At 36.5% G+C, this 23893-nt stretch overlaps 1 protein-coding gene across 2 annotated transcripts; it reads right to left on the minus strand.

Annotated features, from left to right (window-relative positions):
* Positions 1-759: 759 nt before the first annotated feature.
* Positions 760-22776, minus strand: elac2 (elaC ribonuclease Z 2). 2 transcript variants are annotated; one of them, XM_079619075.1, is made up of 25 exons: positions 22342-22776; positions 21069-21119; positions 20899-20969; positions 19194-19258; positions 19058-19115; positions 18177-18245; positions 17943-18089; positions 17024-17079; positions 16867-16925; positions 16261-16333; positions 16055-16167; positions 14865-14963; positions 14652-14790; positions 11574-11602; positions 11517-11531; positions 11043-11164; positions 10638-10728; positions 9207-9345; positions 8842-8880; positions 8641-8750; positions 8458-8557; positions 7602-7722; positions 6116-6194; positions 3235-3379; positions 760-1556 (listed from the first exon to the last, which is right to left on the minus strand). In XM_079619075.1, the coding sequence occupies exons 1-25, from the start codon at positions 22605-22607 to the stop codon at positions 1314-1316; spliced, it is 2499 nt and encodes an 832-aa protein (XP_079475201.1). In that variant the 5' UTR covers positions 22608-22776; the 3' UTR covers positions 760-1313. The 2 variants fall into 2 exon arrangements, with proteins under 2 accessions (XP_079475201.1, XP_079475200.1); XM_079619074.1 differs by having other exon boundaries at positions 11517-11602.
* Positions 22777-23893: the final 1117 nt, after the last annotated feature.

A 23893-nucleotide genomic window follows, 5' to 3' on the forward strand; every position in this document is an offset into this window, starting at 1 on the left:
CATCCGTCTCAGTGGTTTCTGTTATTATTTAAAGTCAACTTAATCACACGCTCCTAGTCTTATTATGAATTATTCAGCAAATAATGTTATTCAGGTCAAAATGTAATAACTGTAATATCATCCAATCAATTCACAATACATAGATTTTATGTATTGTGAATAGATTGGATTGTGAAAAGTGTCATCCCGGCCTACAGTTTTTTTCTCACTACATTTTTTCCACCCTAAAATGTTACTTTTTGGAAGAAGGCAAAAACCATTTTGTATTGATTAACACCCAAATGTCCCAGTTGTGAAAGAGTAGATCTTTACTGACGGTCCTTTCATCCAACTTTTATGAACTTTCTACAACTAAAATTAAAAACTAATTTTAAAATGAAATAACTCTGTATCATTTCTTTAATACATTTAATACACAATTTGAAATCTTTATCATAAACAAATGGTCTCTAGCTGGAAGATGATTCCCAATTATTTCAGCAAACTTCATAGATGCATCATCAAAAGTCACATGACTAGAAAAAAACACACAACGATTAATAATATATTTATGCCAAACTTAAATAATATAGGCATTTATGCTAAACCAACTATATGCATTTTAAATTTATATTTTATTGCTATAATGACATTTATATTCTATATTTACCCTAAAAAAAGTATTTTTTTTGTCTAAAGAAAATGGTGTTTGCACTAGTAAAATTAAGGTGGAGGGATAAAAAATTTAATAAAAATAGATATGTAATAAATGACAAATAGTTATCCAGGTTTATGTTTATTTCCCTAAAATAATTAGAAAAGCCTAAGCTGATCAGCCATTTCATGTGCATAAAATTAAATTACATAGAGAAAATGTACAAGTGCCTTTCTCACACACACCACTGCACTCAGTTTACTCGCCAAAAAAACCTGCCTGATTCAAACTGAAGTGAAATTCTCCATAACTAGATGAAAATAACAAACGTAATGTCTTTTTTTCAGTGCTGAAAAGTTTCAGGTTGAAATTAAAATGGCAAAACATTCCAACAAAAATCTATGGTAGTGCACTTTCCCACCGGCACCATGGTCAAGCCTGAAGCAGATTCAATAGCAGCGGGACAGATTTCACTCCTGATCCCAGTCAGGAACCGACACACTGCATTTCAGAGTAACTCGCATTAATCTCCAGCTGCTTTAATCTCACCCAACTGGACTTCTACCCAACATGGATTTTATGATATATATTTTAAGTTCATAGCTGACTGGTTCAGTTTTCCCCAGCCTCTCGTCTGATAGGTTGGGCTGATGTAACCCTCACCCTGAGTGATTGGCCATCAGTTTGCCTTGAGTCGTTTGACGGCTGCTTCTTGGTTGAGGTCATCTTGCTCTCTCTTGGCACCTCGGCTCGTCTCTTCCAGTTGCCGGCTCGCTCCGGACTCTTCGTTAGATGGAGGCTCAATGCTCTTCTTCATCTCTCTCTTTTCTCTCCTCTCCTCCATCTCTTCAATCTCATCAGCAAACAATGCCTTCAGAGGCCGGATGAGCCGCGGAAGCATCTGGAAATCTCCAAATCGAATCTGAGAGCACAAGAAAACAACACATCAAACCTTATGTTTGATTCACAATGGAATATTACTTCGATTTTGTTTTATTCCAGCATTTCTCAATTAAAAAAGTGAGGTACAAAAGGAGGAATAAAAGGAAAGAAGGATGAAAATAACTAAGGAAGGTATGATGTAGGTATGTGCATCCTTGCGTCCGTCATACATTCTTTAGTTGCTTCCTTTCATTTTGTAAAGAAGTAAATAAGGAATTAACAACTAAGGAAATAAAAAAGGAAGACAAAGGAGAAATATAAGTAATGTATGAAGTAACTGAGAAAAGGAGGATGCAAGAAAGGAAGGAATGAACGAAGGTCCAGGAAGTAACAGTAGGAAATGAAAGATGTAAGGAAGGATGCAAGTAAATAACTAAGGAAGAAGGAAAAAAAACTAAGGAAATAAGGAATGAATCATGTTGTAATTAATGCAGGAAGTAACTAAGAAAGGGAGTAACAAGGAAAATAAATTAGGAAATAAGGAAGGAATGATGCAAGTAATGCAGGAAGTAATTAAGAAAGGACGTAAGGAGGAAAATAAGGAAGGGATGATGATGTAAATAATACAGGAAGTAATTAAGAAAGGAAGTAAGGAGGAACATAAGGAAGGGATGATGATGATGATGATGATGTAAGTAATGCAGGAAGTAATTAAGAAAGGAAGTAAGGAGGAAAATAAGGAAGGGATGATGATGTAAATAATACAGGAAGTAATTAAGAAAGGAAGTAAGGAGGAAAATAAGGAAGGGATGATGATGTAAATAATACAGGAAGTAATTAAGAAAGGAAGTAAGGAGGAAAATAAGGAAGGGATGATGATGTAAATAATACAGGAAGTAATTAAGAAAGGAAGTAAGGAGGAACATAAGGAAGGGATGATGATGATGATGATGATGTAAATAATACAGGAAGTAATTAAGAAAGGAAGTAAGGAGGAACATAAGGAAGGGATGATGATGATGATGATGATGATGTAAATAATACAGGAAGTAATTAAGAAAGGAAGTAAGGAGGAACATAAGGAAGGGATGATGATGATGATGATGATGTAAATAATACAGGAAGTAATTAAGAAAGGAAGTAAGGAGGAACATAAGGAAGGGATGATGATGATGATGATGATGATGTAAATAATACAGGAAGTAATTAAGAAAGGAAGTAAGGAGGAACATAAGGAAGGGATGATGATGATGATGTAAATAATACAGGAATTAATTAAGAAAGGAAGTAAGGAGGAACATAAGGAAGGGATGATGATGATGATGTAAGTAATGCAGGAAGTAACAAAGAAAGGAAGTAAGGAGAACAGTTAAATAAGGAAGGGATGATGATGAAAGTAATGCAGGAAGTAATGATGCAATTAAGAAGTAACTAAGAAAGAAAGTAAGGAGGAAAATAAGGAAATAAAGAAGGGATGATGATGATGTAAGTAATGCAGGAAGTAACAAATAAAGGATGTAAGGAGGAAAATAAGGAAGTAAGGAAGAAATAGTTGTAATTAATGCAGGAAGTAACCAAGAAAGTAAGTAAGGAGGAAAATAAGGAAGGGATGATAATGCAAGTAATCGAGGAAGTAACTAAGTAATTAAGAACAAAAGGCAGGCAGGATTTTATTTAAGAATTAGTTGTTGGTTATTGGACAGTATGTGTATCCTCACCCTCATGTGGTCAAACGAGATTCCCACTTTGCTGTTGAAGTCGTCGTTGAAGAGAGGGATCTTAGCGTACCGCTGACTGAAGTGATTCAACACGATGAACTCAGCGTTCATCTTCATCCCCACGCCAATAGCCTGGGACGTGGTGCTGGAAACAGATTAAAAAAAAGATCACTGACACAATCAGGCAACTTTAGAAGTGAATCTGAGCCTCAAATTCAATTTACACAATAAATGGCATTAGAAAAGTCTACACTTTTAGAGTGCTGTGATGCTGTTTTCCTCACACAATTCTCATGTCTGTTTTCTACAAAGCTCGAAACACAAATCTGTAAAATGTGTGCTTTTCAGTGGATAAAGCTAAACCGAAGCTTCACGGACTTGGACGACGCTCTCCAGCCTCTCAGGCAATCAATTCCTCTCTGAAACCCAAATGAACCCCCACAAAATCCCCAATCAATTGCACTCAGAAGTTCTCAGAGTTATTCAGCTGCTCGATTGGAAAAGGCCCCAGGCGTGACACGAGGCGCGGTTCACCCAGAGACCCGGCGCTCCAGCGGACGACGAGGAACCCAATCAATGCTCATCTAACAGGAGAATCCCAAACTTTAAATGAGTCCTCCGTCAGGAAACGCATTATCCACTGGGAAATCTGACCACTTTCATTTCAGAAGATTTTCTCCTCCTGTCTGCGACTGTGTTTTTTAGCTCTCAAATCAAAAGATGGTTTATCTTCGTGTCGGTTTTGTTAGTTTGCACTTGCCCAATACAACCTCACTTCACTCAAGGCAAAAGCTGAAGTGTTCGATAAGAGATGCTGATCAACACTGGCAGTATTTATGGAAGGGGTGGTCCTGGAGAGCCACTGTCCTGCAGAGTTTAGTTCCAACCCTAATCAAACACACCTGAACCGGCTAATCATTGTCTTTAGGATCATTAAGGCCCGGTTTACACGAGAACGCTCGCAGGTGAAAACGTAAAAATATTTTATCGGATGTGCCTTTCGTTTAGGCGGCGACGGCGTTTTTGGGGCTGTAAAACTCAAAAAAGTGAAACCACCCTCCAGAGTGGAAATCTTAAAACCGCTCCACCGTCGCGTTCCCGTCTAAAGGGTAAAAACGCAAAAGTCTGCTAGACAGTGAAGGCACCGATCTGCTCTCGTCAAGAACGCGTTTACGTCACAGGCATGCGCCAGTACAGGAAAATAACAAAACATTATCAAACTAAAATATAGTATTAATTTCATTGACAAAAAAAATAAATAAAATAAATAATTCTGTCATTTTTGAGCGACACGCGAAGAGCACCGAGGGTTAAAGCAGCAGCTTTACCGTATTAAACATGAAAAACAGTGTCAGTGGCTCTTTCACTTTCAGTGCGTCACATTGCCACCTAGCCGCCTGGAGTGCACACTACATCGAATTTCACAAACTTTTGCGACTTTCACACTTATGCACGTAGATTCGCACCCCATAACGCTCGTCTAAACGCAGAATAAAAAGTGATAACGCCACTTTTGCGTTTTCTCTTCAGATCGTTACCGTGTAAACATAGCCTAAGGCTACAATCAGGTGAGTTTTTTTCAGGGTTGGAGCTAAACTCTGCAGGACAGTGGCTCTCCAGGACCGACGTTCCCCACCCCTGGAGTAGATGGAAATTGTCCCACAATGAAAAAGGCAATACCTTTTTACTCATTCAAAAGTATTTTTGAAAGTCTCTTATTCTCAGCAACGCTGAATTTATTTGATCATAAATACAGTAAAAACTATAATACTGTGAAATATTATTACAATTCAAAATAAGTGTTTTTTATGTGAATATATGAAGACTTCAGATGCAAAAGACTCTAAGTGCCATCTGAAGTTTTCTTTTAAAATGAGAATTTTTTATCAAGCTCGTATATTTAAGTTCAGTTATTTCACTTTAATGACAATTAATAGGTAATTTTCATTGCAATTAAAGGGAAATAACTAGGGCTGTAACAATTAATCGCGATTAATCGAAATCCAAAATAAAAGTTTGTGTTTACATAATAAATGTGTGTGTTTTGTGTATAATTATATACACACACATGCATGTATATATTTGAGAAATATTTGCATTTATATACTGCATATATATTTTTATATGATTTATATTATATATAAATAGAACTATTTTATATATAAATAACATATTTTTATTAAATATATACATGCATGTGTGTGTATTTATATATACAAAATAATTATACACAATACACACATTTATTATGTAAACACAAACTTTTATTTTGGATTTCGATTAATCGTTACAGCCCTAGAAATAACTGAACATAAACATACAAGCTTGATAAAAATGATCAATCTAGAAGAAAATGTCAGATGGCACTTAGAGGCTTTTGCATCTGAAGTCTTCATATGTTAAAATGTAATTTATTCCTGTGATCAAAGCTGAATTTATCATCATTACTCCAGTCTTCAGTGTCACATGATCCTTCAGAAATCACTCTAATATGATGATTTGATGCTCAAGAAACATTTCTGATTATTATCAGTGTTGAAAACAGTTGTGCTGCTTCATATTTGTATTTTTCAGTTTTTCTCAGTACATTTCAGCGCTGACAGATTTATGAATCAGCCAAAATATGATGCAACTGTAAAGGAGAGGCTGTTATTGAAGGATGAGTAGTTATAACTATTTCTGACCCAACAGCCAATATGAATAGGCGTTTACATGGAACTAAAGAGGGTGTTTTTGCTGCTTTACCCGTAAAACTGGTCAGAATTGATCGTGAAAAACTCAACTAAGACAGTTTTGGTGTTAAAAACACTTGATACGATGAGCCTGTAGATCTGAATTTCTCTTAAATCTGGATGTGTCATTGAACCGGTGTTCCCGTTACCTGTGTCTCTTCTCTAACGCCTCTTCTTCCATCCCATCCTCCAGCGTCGCTTCATGAATCAAAAGTGTGGCATTCTTGCCTGAGAACAAACCAAGACATGAATCAAACTCTCTCCCCGCCACACACACACACACACACACACAGACACACACAGATAAATTACAGCTGACATGCTGTTCCCTCTTTCACCCTATTGTAAAACACACACAAACTTTCACACACCAACACACACTCCATTTTTTCCCTTTAGAAATCAATCACGAGAACTCCAGCGGCCAAACAAGCGGCGAGACAACAAAGGCCTTTCCTAATGAGCCGAGCGGACCGAACCATCTCGGCGCTCAGGAGGGGGAAGGATGAATACCCACCGGAGCCATTAAAGAGGTTTCTGTGTGATCGATTACATCGCTGATCGAGACGGGAAGCAGCATTTAAACGCAGGCTTCATTCGTATCGATCCGTGAGTCACTATAGAGATTCGGACGCAATTACAGACTCTCTCTCTCTCCACAACCGGACTGATGGGCGTTTGCCCGACAGCTCAGACTGAGTATTAACCATAAACGTGTAACTATACACCTAACTGCACGCAAAATGTAATCTTAATGAGTGTGTGTTTGTATGTGTGTGGTTCACAAATCTCAAGAACATTTTCTGGCTTACATTTAAGCTCAGAATCAATAGAATCAATGACATTTGTGCAAAAAATTATAATAATTTAGGAAACATTTTACAATAATGTTCTATTATAGTTAACGTTGGTTAATGCAAAGATTAATAAATACTGTAACTAATGTATTGGTCATTGTTAATGTTAGTTAAAAAAAAAATAATAATAATAAACTGTTCATTGTTTGTTGAGGTCCATTAAATAATATTAACATATACAACTTTTGATTTTAATGATGTTTTAGCAAATATTGGAATTAACATTTAGATGAATAAATGCTTTAGAAGTTTTTTTGGTAACGCTTTACAATAAGGTTTCATTTGTTAACATTGGTTAATGTATTAACTAACATTTACTAACAATTATTTGTTCATCTTCTTAATGTTAGTTTGAAAAAAAAAAAAGGTCGTTCAATGTTAGTTCATGTTATTTCGCAGTAAATGAACTATAATGTTAACAAATACAACCTTTGCTTTTAATAATGTATTATTAAATGTTGAAATGAACATTAATGAAACATTATTGTAAAGTGTTACCATTTTTTTCATGATAACTAATGTACTTAACTAATGTTAACAAAAGGAACCTTATTATAAAGCGTAATTTTAAGGCATAATTTACATAGTGAACTATTTATACATCATGCTGGTTCTTTGTTAAAAAAAAATACATTTTGATTAGAATTTCATTAGAATCATCACTGAGGACAATAATTACACACACACACTACTAGATCATACCGATCTGAATATTCTTATATGTATATACTCTTGTGCAAAAGCATCAGCGGTTATGGTTTGTATATGTGGTTTTTACCGATATTGGCGACGGCTTCGCAGGGCATGGTGTCTCCAGAGAACACGAGCTGCCAGCCGGACTGATGCGTCAAACTGCAGGCAAACGCGTTCTTACAGTGACGAACATAACACGTCTGAAACTGAGAGAGAGAGAGAGAGATAGAGATAGAGAGAGAGAGAGAGAGAGAGAGAGAGATCAATCACTCTTTATTGATATCACAATCTGTCAGTATGAGTACAGCTGGGAGATATTTTAGAGATGTATACTAGTTTGTTGGTGATATAAAATTAATATTATAGATCTTGTGATTGTGATTTTAATGTGCTTTTTATACAGCCATTAAGTTTCCTTAAAACCAAAAAGTACAAGACAGAAAAAAATATTGTAACTAGCAATAAAGTTTGATTAACCATCACATTGGTGCATATGAATAAATAAAATCATTAGTTACTTTTTTAACGTTCTTTTTTGCATTAAACTTTTTTTTTTTTTTTGCAACTGCTGTTTGCTTGAAATTATGATTCCATCCAAAATAAAATAAAATAAAACTAATTTAAGAGCAAATGCATAATAAATATATATTAGACATAGCTAGTGCATATAAATAAATAAAATATTTATAATAAATATATATATATATATATATATATATATATATATATATATATATATATATATATATATATATATTATTATTTTTTTTTTTATTATTATTATTTTTTTTTCAACTGCTGTTTGCTTGAAATTATGATTCCAAAATAAAATGAAAATAAAAATAATTTAAGAGCAAATGCATAAACATTCAAATATATATTGGGCATAGCAAAAAGGACAACAATTTTTTTTTAGCTATATCACAAAAGGCTGTACAGACCTTGACCAGGTCATTCCTCTTCAGGACAGTCTGAATGAGGGATTTGGTCTTGACTTTGGGGATCTCGGCACCGTCAAACAAAAACTTTGATGGGATAATACTGGAAGAAAAACAGAAGCGATAAGTGTCAAGAAACAAACAAATGATAACGTGTTTACTGTCATAATAAAGTTGGTCTCGTACTTGATCTGGCTGAGGATCTGCTGGCAGTGGTCGTGGTACTGGTTCAGCCACGTCATGATCTGGACCGGTGCGATCAGGAACACGGGGCTGAACGCTTTACCAAGACTCGTCTGCAACACACAAGACGACGGTATCAGTGAAATAGGACATACACACAAGCACAGAATGATACTGAACCCGAAAAATAAAGCATGTACATACCAGAGCTCTCTCTCGCTCCAATAACAACTGAATCAAACCCTGCGTGGACGACAAAACAGCAATGTCAGCAGAGCGACAAATAACGAAACACTCTGAAATAATATTCGTACTTTATATACATTTATCTCTCAGCTCTCTATGATTCTGCTCTAAATTAATAACTTTTTACAACAAAAATGAACCACCACTGAGCTCACTTAAGCCGGACTGTGATGCTCTTTTCTTCTAGAAACAAACTTTGCAGCATTATTTTCCTGGTATGTATCCATATAATTAGCAGGATAATGTAGTCAAGCGGTCTTTATGGCCTTGTTTTTTTATGTTAATGTTTTTTTATATGTTGTGTGTGTTCGTGTCGGCCTCACCGTGTGATGATCTGCGTGCAGGTGCGACACAAAGATGGTGGAGAGTTTGGAGAGGATCTGGTCCACGTCATTGCCATAATGACGACACAACTGACCGAACGTTCCCTCCCCACAATCCAACAGCAGCGACTGAGATGGGCTGAGGAGCAGAGACGGTCATCAGACACACCTCTGCATCAAATCAACTCCGCTGATATTATATATTACAGCAATAAAACACACTGTGCTACTGTGATTTTTCTGATACAGTTAAGAAGTATTGTTTGGACCAATGTGAACCAGAGGGATTAAAACCAAAACCAATGAAACAACCATATTTCATGGAAAAAAAATGCTTTTGCTTTTAGAAAACATTTCAATTGACATAATTTCCCGTAATCTATTGTTTTTTGAATTAAAGATCAATTCATTGATTAAGCGTTAACCTTAAGCAAAGCGAAGCGGGGGGTGCTACTAGGTTATCATGTTACTTAACCAACACAAAATATGTCGTTTTAAAGCCTAGAAGCTCGGCTGTACAGTGAATACCACTTAACAAGTGCGTTTTTATTTGCTGACATATTAGAAGTGCTACATTTTCATAGTGTGAAAAAAATACCTACTTTAGCCTACATAAAACGTGATCTGTAAAACCATCATACATTAACAGATAGACCTGTATCATATACATATATAGCAGAATACAGCAAGCATATTTGTTTTGTAATAGACCAAACTATACCAAGTATTTGTATGAAAAAGCACGGCAGATGCACGTGTAAACATGATGCTTTTGCACCACATTTTTGTTTGTAACTTCATGTTAGTAAACATTAGTAATCACATATCTTTATTTCGAGCAGGTGGTCTCTGGAACGAGTCCAAACAACACAACACAAGACGCAGATCACAAAGAGACATTGACATGCTGCTCTGCTAAAGCTATAGGACGTCCAGGATCCGATCGTGACGCAGTGTTTTTCCAACGTCGTTTGAAAGTTGAACCTGGAAACTGGATCTCTGGTATAGTGACGATGTGTAGAGACAGAGGGCGATCGGAGCGATCGGATTGGTATATGTCTTGATTTACCATGCACTATATGAAAAAGCACTGGAAGATCATCACTCATCAACCAGGATCTTATTACTTGTTATTCTATGTGCTTTTATTGTGGAGTTTACACAAAGCAGTTCTTATGTTCAGTAAAATCACTTGTTTGGAGTTTTTTGTTTTTTTTGGACTCTTGGTTAATTATGCTTTGAAATAAACGGCTAGCCTAGCTAATCCATTGCATGGCTTGAAGATATTAATACTCTTGGAATACGTAACTATGATGTTGTAATGAACTAACTTTATTTTTCCTCGTGTGTCTGCTGCACGTGAGCCGTACGCACCTCGAAACTACACACTCTGAAGATGACCTTTCCTACTCGACCGCTGATCAATATTACCTGATGTTCACTAAAGTTCCACTGACGTTTCTGATCTTCATCGGCAGGGACGAGCCGGTGCCCAAAAACACGATCTCAGGAAACTTCTCACCTTCACAGGAAACAAACCAACAAATGCGATAAACATATGAAAACTGCATTAATTCAGCACAGACGCCCACAATAAGAGCGTACAAACTTCATATAGACGAGATCCATCTTTATTATGACCATTATAGAAATCCATTTTCTCTTGCAGGATCTGAGGCGTCTGGCAGAGATACAGTAGAGAGTGAGAGTGAAGAAAGCTTTACTCTGAGGAAATTAAATGTCAAGCTGTGGAAGTGTTCTTGTCTTTCTGCTCTTCTAATTCAATACTTTCATCCCTCCTTCTCTCTCTCTCTCTCTCTCTTTTGGAAAGCTCACCAGATGTGGAGACGGACGCAGCCGCCTGGAACTTTCTGCACTCCTCAACTTCCTCCAGAAAGTTTGGCACTTCGGCGGCTTCCTTCGCAAACTCCTCAGAGTCGCAGGACAGGATGGCATCTCTACACACACACACACACACACACCAAGATTTATTAGAACTTCCTAAGAATTGGTTTGTTGAAGCTGTTAAACTTTAACTCATAATTATTGCCTTGTTTCACACTACTAACTTGCACAATAACCTTGTGACCAAAATATTCGAGGTATATGAGGACCACAATTGAACTACAGTAGTCAACATTTGAAGTGGATCAAAAAAGTTCAGACAGACAAGACAAGAACGGGTAGTATTAAAAATTCATGTATAACTTTGATGAAAGGTTTTGATCCACTTCAAATGTTGTATTGTAAACACTGTATTTCAGTTGCATCATCTGTGACACACTCTGTGGATCAACGACCTGAACTGACCGTTGCCACTCCAGTTTGGGCCGAAGCTGAAACTTGAGCAGACACTCGGCCCTGACGTTGGGAACGCTTAGAGACGCCTGAGGCTCCTACAAGAGAGACAAGGAACAAACCTGTTAATAACACATTGGGCAAAAATAGAAAAATACATTAAATCAGAAAAAAACAAAACATTGAACTACATTACACACAAACACTTAATATATCGTTGAAATGTTCCTACTGGCAATAATCGAAATCTAACCAAACTGATCTACAGAGACAAACCAGACACTATTTCATAAAAATGCATTAAATATGGAATGATCCAATGAATACTTTGGAAATATATTTTAATTATTTACGTACAGAAACTGTTTTAATTGAATATGCCAAAAAAGTAAATAAAAGATATAAAAAAAATATTAATTGAAATGTAATTTTATATATATATATATATATATATTAGGGCTGTCAAAGTTAACGCGTTAATTAGGCGTTAACGCAACATCATATTAACGGCACTAATTTTTTTAACGCGCGATTAACGCAGCGCGTATTTTCAGTTTGACCCGTGGCCCAACCCTAGTTGGAGAAATGGAGATACACAGTGTTGCCAAATTAGCGACATTGCAGACCCCTTTAGCGATTTTTTTCTCTTCAATAAAGCGCACAGACCTTTAGTTTCTGAGAATGGCCGGTACTCTCCCAGCACGCGCGCACCTCTCTCTCTCTCTCTCGCTCGCTCGCTCGCTCGCTCGAGAGGAGCAGCGCTTTAATTCAGTTAAACACAGATATTATGTTGCTTCTCTATTTTACATGCACTTATAGCAGAAATCACAACAGAGATATTGTCTTTATCTTATGTGTATTTGATTTCATCAGACGACGGCTCGATTATCAGGATTGTTGTGCAGATTAACATCTTGGAAGGGAGAGCTGGTTATGTTTAATGGGTCGCGTTTCAGTCACTATTTCATATTCATTCCGTTGTTTGACAACAGAAACAGTAAAATATACCAATGAAAACAGTTTTATTGAGAATTTAACTTCATCAAAATGGGCACAGAGAGAGACAAACTAATGTAATAATAAATAATAAATGTACATTTAGCATTTTCAGAAGAGCTGCCCTGCCATGCAAGCATCTAAACATGTTTGTTTTAGTAAATTGCTCAGTGCAAAGAAAGAGAAGTAATGGGAACCTGGTATTTCTTTATTCTTTCTTCATGTGTCTAATAGACATGAACAAGTTCTTTGAAAAACATCTATGACCTTTGAAACATGTCTCGTCTTCATGCTCTATGTTGACTATGGTTTCAATAATAAACATACATTTGCATAAAGCATCCATATTTATCCATGCCCATAATGATTAGAGTATTACAAACTTGAAAAGTATTAATTTAAGGTACATTTAGAACAAATAAAAAATGTGCGATTAATCGCGAGTTAACTCATGGCAAGCATGAGATTAATCGCGATTACATTTTTTAATCGATTGACAGCCCTAATATATATATATAGTAATATAAAAATACATTAGGAAAAAATGTAATTAGATTTTTTTTCATGTAAATTAAACTGACTTGTAACAGAATATTTAATTGGAAATGAAAAAAATTGAAAGTAAATATTAATTGTTAAAATTACTGACTGTACTTAACTGAAAATAAAAAAAATAATATTATAATATAATAATATATTATAATAAATAGAACAAAATAAAAAGCAATTATCTATTTGACCAATTTTACATGTAACAGAGATATGCAAAAAATTGATTATGCAATATTAGCATCAAAAATAACATTAAATGAGAAAAAAAGTATTAGTAAAAAAAAACCTGAGTTACTTTATTTTAAGGTGTCCTTGTTACAGTGCAGTTATACATTTAAGTATATAATATATAGTATAATAAACTTAATAGTATATTAAGTACTGTGTAATAATGATTAACTACATGTACTTACTATAGGGTTAGGGAAGGATTGGGGTTTGGTTGAGTTGCATGTAATTATGCATAATCTATAGTTATTACTATAGTAAATACACATAACATGTAACAAGGACACTGTAAAATATAAGAAGTATTGGTAAAGTGTTACCAAAAACCAGGAAAGATCCCTGAAACGGGATATAAATCTTTATAAATCCTATAAATTGCTAAATTGATCTCATCTAAAGCACTAGGAGTGTGTGTTGCTGTACTGGTCTCATAAAGCTCATCTAAAGCACTAGGAGTGTGTGTTGCTGTACTGGTCTCATAAAGCTCATCTAAAGCACTAGGAGTGTGTGTTGCTGTACTGGTCTCATAAAGCTCATCTAAAGCACTAGGAGTGTGTGTTGCTGTACTGGTCTCATAAAGCTCATCTAAAGCACTAGGAGTGTGTGTTGCTGTACTGGTCTCATAAAGCTCATCTAAAGCACTACTAGGAGTGTGTGTTGCTGTACTGGTCTCATAAAGCTCATCTAAAGCACTAGGAGTGTGTGTTGCTGTACTGGTCTCATAAAGCTCATCTAAAGCACTAGGAGTGTGTGTTGCTGTACTGGTCTCATAAAGCTCATCTAAAGCACTAGGAGTGTGTGTTGCTGTACTGGTCTCATAAAGCTCATCTAAAGCACTAGGAGTGTGTGTTGCTGTACTGGTCTCATAAAGCTCATCTAAAGCACTACTAGGAGTGTGTGTTGCTGTACTGGTCTCATAAAGCTCATCTAAAGCACTAGGAGTGTGTGTTGCTGTACTGGTCTCATAAAGCTCATCTAAAGCACTAGGAGTGTGTGTTGCTGTACTGGTCTCATAAAGCTCATCTAAAGCACTAGGAGTGTGTGTTGCTGTACTGGTCTCATAAAGCTCATCTAAAGCACTAGGAGTGTGTGTTGCTGTACTGGTCTCATAAAGCTCATCTAAAGCACTAGGAGTGTGTGTTGCTGTACTGGTCTCATAAAGCTCATCTAAAGCACTAGGAGTGTGTGTTGCTGTACTGGTCTCATAAAGCTCATCTAAAGCACTAGGAGTGTGTGTTGCTGTACTGGTCTCATAAAGCTCATCTAAAGCACTAGGAGTGTGTGTTTTTGTACTGGTCTCATCTAAAGCACTAGGAGTGTGTGTTGCTGTACTGGTCTCATCTAAAGCACTAGGAGTGTGTGTTGCTGTACTTTGCTCCTGTAGAGTTTGAGCTGAGGGAAGATCTCGGGATGGATGAGGTTGAGCTGCGTCTGGAGTTTGAGACTGCGGGCGTTGTGAGGCGTGAACGTCTGCTCGTTCATCACCAGATGCTCCGTGCTGCTGGGGAACCTGACACACAACAGACCCGTCACACCACACACACACACGATCAGATCCCTGCGTTTACTGGAGTCCAGCTGTACCTCTCCATCCAGCTCTTGTACTGATCCGTGTTCAGCACCGACTCCGGCGTCATGTGGACCACGAGAGCCGCCGAGTCCTCAGATCCACCGCTCTGATGCCTGCTCACACACACACACAAACACACACGTCTGGTTTACTATCTTTGTAAGGACTCTCCACAGACGTAATGATTTTTATACTGTACAAACTGTATATTCTGTCTCCTAACACTAACCCGACCCCTGAACCTGCCCATCACAGAAAACTCTCTGCAGTTTTACATTTTCCAAAAAACTCATTCTGTATGATTAATAAGCATGTGTACCCATGACGACCTCAGTTTACGTCCCCACAGTGACACGGGTCCCCATGAGTCTGTGTGCATTCAGGTTTAAAGTCCCCACCAGGATAGAAAAACACGTGCACACACACACACACACACACACACACACACACACACACACACACACACACACACACTGTGACACTGTTAGAAGCATTTGGAGAGAAAGTAGACCTTGTGTGTCTCTATAGGGAACTAGCCACCAGGATGGTCCCCCTCGAGAACTAACGCTTCCCCTTAGAAACATTTTCCTGGTTGCATTTGCACCGCTAGTAGGAACTCTGTATTGACGCAAGCCGCGCTTCTTGTTGTGACTTTTATTTTGGCGGCGCAGAGAACACCAGAGCCTGAGCACACAGCGCTCGCGTTCGCAGTGTTCATTAGTGTGCGATCTGTCTAACACTCCTGTCTAATACGTTATTAGATAGAACTGTTACATAGAAAGGAGACAGTGATGAAAAGGTATTAGCGTTTGCCGTGTGGTTGATATCCGGTGTCGCGCGGAGCAGAAAAACAATCATGTTTGGCTTGGTCCTCTCAAAGTTGCGTTGGATTTTCTCCTCAGCGTAAGAGTTCAAGAGGTCGATCTATCACTGTTTTCCATGTTTGTAGAGTTAGTTTATGGAGTAAATATATAGGCTTTAATCTGTGTTTACACAGCTTTTAAAAAATGGCGGGTGCTGGTGTTTTTTTGTGCGTTCGCCTAATCAGCGAACAGTAACGTCACTGGTGGTTCCTCTAGTGCTGGTTTAGACCCGACTCAGAAGTAGGAGCTTAAAGTAGTTCCTTGAACTAAAATCGTTCCCAGTTCCTGCGGTGCGAACGCGCCAAAATCCGGAAACTTCCGCCAGTAGTTAGTTTCTTCACCTTTGTAAGACGTGATTGGTGCAGAGCGGCTGAATGAAGTCTTCTGACGGACAGTCGACCACGATGAACACAGGTCCGGGATCAGCCGGAGTGCACAGCTCCTCCGGTCGGATCTGAAACACACACTGCACAGTCAGAACAACCAGGTCCGAAGTCTTCAGATCAACACTGGAGTCTCTCGGCTCTAGAAACATCTGAAGGATCACCTCTTTTCCATCGTGTGTGACAGTTTTCCCAGCTTTCAGAGCCTCGATTATGGGCCCGATGGCTGCTGTTCCTCTACAGGCAAAGAAAACAAGCATAGGTTCATATTTAGGGGTGCATGATATATCGGCCACCATATCAGTATCGGACAATATATGTGCATTTTTAATGTCATTGTTATCGGTCTGAGAAGACATTATACGGCTTATATTAAAGCCGATAAATAATGGATTATTTCCTTCAGCTGAGACACTTCAGATGTGCCGTGCTAGTTATGAATTGCTTGAAATATGATTGGAATCACTTCAAAAAGGAAAATACAGTTAATGTGCAGCGCAGGTCTGTCATATAGGCTATACAAATTATAATGAGGATATTGTAATTGTGTGTTTGGGATGTGGCTTTTAATGGAGAGACTTTTGCTTTTGTAATCAGGCTCTCAAAAATTATAGAAAAAATTGTATTTAGATTTATCGGCCAAAATATCGGTTATCATCTTTCAAATCTAAATAATTATTGGCATCGGCCAAAAATGTTATATCGGTGCATCACATGTGTGTTATATTTCAGTCCTGAACAGATATATCATATGTATATCAGATACTCACACCGGCAGGCCCATCTCTTTAGCTTTCAGTACCAGGAAGTTCCCTTTCTTAGAGTGTAACTGAAGAAACATTACATGGAAGATAAGCTATTAGACACCGTATGATCGTAAAAGGTGAAAAGACACCTGAAGTTAGTATAATTATTATTTCTGCTGACCTTACACACGTAGGCCACCACGAGAGATGAATCTCTGGTGATATTTCCTTTGCCTTCTGTAAAGAAAAAAACATTCATATTTCTGATCAAACACATTAGTGCCACTCTCTTTAAGTGCACTTCAAAACAACCACAAATTATGAATATGACGCACGTGACATGCTAACTGCCTTTTATAAATGAGACAAGGTTTATTTAAAGGTTTGCTGGATGAAACAAGTTTAGAAAAAAAAAATTCACACGTATAGTTCAAATGCAATGGAAAACATTGTTTTGATCACTTTTTAATTATTATTATTGGAGAAAATATAATATAACAGGCAAAATGGAACTTGGATTGAAAATATTTATTTTTAAAATGAACAAAACTAATTTTATATTTTAAATGTAACACATTATTATAATTATATTAGACAATAATAATGGACAAACTTTTTTTTTCCAAATGATCAACAATGTAGTCCAAATGCAATAAACACTTATTTTACTTATATAACACTAATGTCATTAAATAAAGCAATAAAATAATCATATAAATATATAAATAATTTAAATAAAATATATATTAAATCAAATTCTAATTTTCATAGCATTTACCCCTTTAAACTACAGAGTTTGTGACTAATTTCAAACTAATTGTATTCATATCTACTATATTTTGTAATGCAAAAGTAATTTTCTGTGAATATCAGCTTCAACCCTGATTAACTCATATCATACTCGTATATTAACTCTGTATCGCCCCCCTATACCCTTAAATAGTGTCTGAACCCATAGTGGACCTTATCGAGTGCACTCATTCAATCCCATAATGCACTGCAATAACGAGGGTACCACTGATGCATACGCTACATCCAGCAGCTCATAAACCGGTGTGTGTGTGTGTGTGTGTGTGTGTGTGTGTGTGTGTGTGTCTTGCCTGGACTGGGTGATCTTCTGCTGGCGTTCAGACTCTGACTCTCCTCCAGATCCTCCAGTCTCCGGAGCGCCCCCTTCTGACCGCTGTTAGGACTGCAGCTGCGCACCGAGCCTGGGGAACGTCTGCCCGCCTCGGCCTTACGCTCAGCTACACACACACACAGTAGAGACGGATCCTTTACATGTGAACGGTTTTTAAACGTTCAGAACAGTGTAGTGATGAGGCGACACTCACAGAAGAGAGGAACCTGACTGACGGTCATGGTGTTGTCTTTATACTGAGGATCAGTGTACGGCCTGACAGCTGCAAAACAAAGAAACACAAACAGCATCTCCTTCAGCTGAGTAAACGGACCATAGATGTTATTTTAGTAACATTTATATACTATTTATAATAACATTTTCAATTAGCCCTTACAGTTTCTACTCTCTAGTTTCAGTTTTCTTTTTCATTTATTTTCATCTCTTTTACTTTTACACTTTTAGTACCTCAACAACTTAAAGGTGCAGTGTGTGAATTTTAGCGGCATCTAGTGGTGAGGTTGTGAATTGCACCCAACAGAAGGTGGCCGACAAGAAGTGATGTTGTCGTCTGAGACAGCAGAGAGTAGCTTTTTCAGCAATGAGGTTTCTTTACAAAGATCATTTAAGAAATTAGGTTTACTTAATCAGTAAAACGATATGATATTGCGAATATTATTGCTACCTGTTCATCATTGTGTCAGTGTTTTATTCGCTGACTTTAGCTAGCTTCTTTGCACGAAGAACAACACACTTTAGGGCCACTAGAAACATGTCGATGTAAGGGGACCCGTGGTGTGTGTAGATAGAAAGCCTCATTCTAATGTAATACAAACATAATGGTTCATTATGTAAGGTCTTTATACACCACTGAAAACATAGTATGTTGTATATGATATTGCATTTCTGTCAACAGATCCTCCTAAATATTACACAATGCACCTTTAAAAGTAAAACAAAAACAACTTTTGCAAAAAATCTGACATATATATTTTGTTTCAGCTCTATTTAAAGCTTATGTTATTGTAGTAAACTATAACAACACTGCATATATATGAGAACTGATATGAGGAGAATGATAACGGTGGACTTTACCAAGTTTAATGTCTTCCAGCGGTCCTGAAAACACTCGTATGGCCTGCAAATATTTATCCTAAAACAACAGAACAACACAATTCAGTCAAACTTCATAAAAATATCCAAACGGACACAAAGATCTGCATAAACGCACCAGCTGTGGCGGTCCGGACAGGACACACTGAGGGACTCCCGTGTCTTTGAGGGTCAGGATCATCCCTGCAAAAAACACAACACACAGAGTCATGAACCTGTCAATCAGAGAGCAGAGTCTCTAATCTTAGTATTTACACGGCAACGCAAAACTCTGCAAATAGCAAAAAGAAAATAGTGTGATCTGGGGGCGCATTACAGAAACTTTCTATCCTAAGTCTTAAGTTAAGATCTGACAAGTTAATTTAGGATTTTTCACAAATTTGTATTACAGAAGCAAATCTTATGTTGATTTAGGATTCTCAATCATCCTATCTTACAAAATCTCATCTTATCTGTAGTAAGGAAATCTTAAAGCCCTCCATCGAGTTCGGTAATCAACTCTCAGGTCTGTCACCAACCAACCAACTATACGCAAACAAACAGCTGCTGTGAAGTAACACGGAAAGACTCAGATAATAGAAATAACTGAGATTAAAAAAGAGAAACAAAATAAGTGGTACTTTTCCTTAAGTAAAGTTTTTGATAAGCTTGGTATTCATAAAGTCTTTCCACCATCAAACATCGCTGTTCTTCATCTTGTATCATTGATAAATGTGACGTCCTGTCATCACACATACCGTTAGAAAGCTCTCTCTCTCTCCTTTGCAATGCCGTCGTATCCAAATATGGTCATTTCCTATTTATCAGCAACCAATCATGAAAGTAAAATGGGCGATTTAACTCGAAATGCGCAATCTCATTGGTTAATGCCAATTTCTGACAACGTGATTCGTTCAGAATCGTCACGTGACATTTCATACTATTTGTATTTATAAGTGTTGTCATGTTTTGTATGTTATGATCAGTGATGGATGAATCAATAATGAGTTTTGGAAGTTAAACAGTGTGATACATGGATTTTACTTGGACCTAATGCATATTTTGTCTGCAATTCATAGCTTTCAATAGAAATTAGTGGAATTTTGCCATAAAAATCTTTAAAGTCCGTTTTCTCAAAATGAGTTTTTCCTCACACTCCTAGTGACGATTTCCCACTTCTGTAGCTCTACATACACCATACTTTACAGTCGTATCCCTAACTATATCGTGAAGGTTTGTTAAGAGGGATTTGTTGATATATCATTCTTGGCCTCATTTATATGACACTTTATGCCTAAAAATAGGGCAGAAATTAATTTTAAGGCTATTGGCAGTATTGTCTGATTTACAGGGTAACAAATTGAGATATTCATTCATAATCCCATCTGGTAATGTCTTTTCATTGAATATGTCAACAAAATGCTAAAATAATTTTGAACCTTGTTTTTTTTTTTTCAATGGTCAGATTCGTCACTTCTAAATATATGCAAATTAGCACATATTTAATTATATATAGCCTGATTAGCATATTTAAACAAAATTACAGAAAACTTGCAATACATTTTTTTATCCTATTCGCGAGAGTAATCAACTGGTAAAGTTTCATGGTGATATCTGTGAGTTAAATATTGTACCCTATTCACCTGTAGTGTCTCACCTTAATATAAGATTACGGACTTTAGAAATGTCCTTTTTATAATAGATTTTGTCCTAAATGAGGTCCTAACTGGAATTGCCATGGTTACCAAACAGATAAGATAGGATCTTCTAAAGTTAGGATCTTTCTGTAATGAAGAAGATAGAAACTGGAAAAGATGAAAAACCAGAATGAAGAGCTAAAGCACCTGATAAACCGCCGACCGTCTCCCAGCTCATCCTGGTGAGGAAGATGTTGTCCAAGCGAGCAATTTTCATTCTGGATACACAATCAAAACACAAAAACATGCCGTATGAACACACAAGAGTGTCATCACGTCACGACACAATGAATCTGCAGTGTTGGTTGATCTCTTACTTGTGTTCCTGCATCAGTCTCTGAGTTCCTTCACCACAGTTGAACAGATACCTGCATATCCAACAGATGCTTTACAATTAATATACAGTTTACACTCAATTTCACTCACAATTCACCAATAAACACTATATACGGCTTGGGTGGTCAGAGATTCATTATTTTTCCAAAATCTAATAAGTGGAAATATAAAAATACATTTATACATTCATTTAGCAAATGCTTTTATCCAAGTCAACTAAATATCTGATGAATCAAAGTTTAATGACATTTTTCTTTACTGGTCTCTTATAAGGGAATTCCTGTAAATGTTGTTTTTAAATAAAAGATAAGTTATTATATAAATACTCAAACAAATCAAGTCAAATAACAATCAAATAAGTTATATATATTACATTTATACAATTTTATATTTATGATTCCTCAGCTAATGAGCTCAGATTACATAAAGTTTAACAGTAAAATATTTTGAAATTTCATGATATATTTTAAAGCATTATTCATAAATACGAATCATATATTTTATTGATTCAGAATCAGATATTTATGTAAAAGTATATAATGCGTATGTATGTTTATACACTGTTGATTTAAGCATTGCATAAAGTGACACAATTCGTTAATAATGTTTTTAAACAAACTCATGAATTGTTACCTCTTATTTATTAAACATTATTATTATTGTTAATAATAATTGCAAAAATGAAAACATTATTTGATTAGCAACATTGTAGTTACTTTCATTATTAATTCATCAACAAACATTATATACTGCTTAGATGGTCAGTGGTTCATGTATATTACATGGATGCGTGTATATATAAATTATTATATAATATATATTAATTATATAATTGAAAAAATAAAAAAATAACATATTCATGTGTTTGATTTATAAAAAAAATAAACTGAATAAAAAATATACTGGCAAATAAATCATGACATTTTAATCATGACATTGACAATCAAATGTTTATAATTTGTAATAAATGATTTTATATCTTTATTTGTATATTTATTCATTACATAATGTGCAAAATAATGTATGTTAATATTATTTTAATTACATTTATAATAATAAAATAATATGTACTATAATTATTTTAAATCAGCTGACGTGTCAACTCTGCCTCACACATATTTTTCTAAGCTGTATTGTATTGAATTACTGATGTATTATGTAATGATGATTATTGATGAGTGCTGTTATGAAGTGTAATGTTTGACCAGGTTTGACCCTCTTGACAGATTCTGTCACGTGACACTGAATGCTCACCTGTTATACTCGGAGAAGACGTACAGCGACGCGCCGTTATCGCGACTCCCCGCGCCCGCGACCTGCACATACACGGTGGACGGCCCGTGCAGCTCGCCCTGCCTGCGGTTGTCCCTCGTCTTCACATGTCGCCGCGTGTCTTTCACGGGTCTGGTCTTCCCGGAGGAGTGTGTTTCCATCAGTGTCACCGGTCTCTGCTTCAGCAGAGTCTCTTCAGCGACTCTCAGTCTGTGTGTGAGGAAAGAGCAGCGGAGGCGCGCGAGCATAATAAACACCGCGAGCGCCTACGAGGAGCCGCTCATAATATCAGCTCAATAAAGATAGTCCCGAGAATGCTCTGTGTGTTTCTGTACAGCACAGCAGTTTGAAGGACTCACTCACACATGTGTGTGTTGATGCTGCTGGACGCGCTTCCGTCGCGTGATGATGACGTCTGGACTAAAATAGCACTGGGTGGAATGACGCGAAAATGTGTTATGTATTAATATAAACGTGCCTTGTTAAATTATTCAACATATTTTACATCGCTTATAGATCTTCTAGTTTAAATCTGATATCGACTAAATGTGTAACTTTTGTCAGACTGTTTTTGTTTTGTCACTGTAATTTTACTACATTATTTTCTGGAAATGTTCTTTTTTATTGATTATTTGTGCTCTCAATTTTCATTATATTGGGAAAAAATGTTTTGTGAGGTTTTGATAATACTTGGGGGGGGCGTTCCAAATCTGTATGAATTTCCTTTTGCTGAACACAAATTAAGATATTTTGAAGAATGTTTGTAACCAACAGTTGATGGTCCCATTCACTTCCATAGTTCTCTTTCTTTTTCTACAATGGGTGCCGTCAACTATTTGGTTACAAACATTCTTCAATTAACAGAATATTTATTTTTGGGTGAACTGTCTCTTACTGTCTATGAACTATCGCTTTAACCAGTCGCACTTCTAAAAATGTAGCGAGTCAACATTTCTGCCCACCATAAAAAGTAAAAATGTTGTAAAAAGGTCGGATACACGACTATTTTAATTATCAACGGTGTATTTTTTATTTCAAAGTCCATTATTAAAAGTTAAACATTGATTAAATATCCAGTCATCTGATGAAACGACGCGCTGTCAGTTTATAACCGTTACTTTCCTCATCGCTGTTGTGGACGGACCAACCACAGGCGTTTCTGAATGCTGGATAATGATTTCCAAACCATCGTTTAATGGACATCGTTGTGCTGCATTCTCATCTATATTTCAGATATTACTCTGTGCTTTTATTAGATTGGAACGATTATACATTAAAGAGTCAAAATCTCAGCAGTAAGATAAAAAACGTCGTGAAAATTGAACGTGGCTCAAAGGGAAATCAGCTTTCTGAGCCGCAGCCGCCTCTAGAGAATCATTTATCGCGTATCAAAGAAACGATTTTTACATAAACACTTACCCTTCACTTAATTAACGGCATCTTTAATTTTTTTAAGAACAATGCTAGGCTATTTGGTGGCAAATGTTGCTATCCAATAATATTTTTCCTTTGGACAGTCTCTCCCTCAAGGGGT

The sequence above is a fragment of the Phoxinus phoxinus genome (genome assembly GCF_949152265.1).
Source record: "Phoxinus phoxinus genome assembly, chromosome: 1".
Lineage (NCBI taxonomy): Eukaryota > Metazoa > Chordata > Actinopteri > Cypriniformes > Leuciscidae > Phoxinus > Phoxinus phoxinus.

What these genes read in the sequence shown, in the direction of transcription:
- elac2 (XM_079619074.1), bottom strand. Translation starts at nt 22,607, where the DNA reads ATGCTCGCGCGCCTCCGCTGCTCTTTCCTCACACACAGACTGAGAGTC. An exon ending in TCAAACTCTACAGGAGCAAA is followed by an intron (nt 11,603 to 14,651) that starts GTACAGCAACAC and finishes TCTCTCTTGTAG; the next exon opens with GAGCCTCAGGCGTCTCTAAG. An exon ending in TGGAGCGAGAGAGAGCTCTG is followed by an intron (nt 8,751 to 8,841) that starts GTATGTACATGC and finishes TGTGTGTTGCAG; the next exon opens with ACGAGTCTTGGTAAAGCGTT.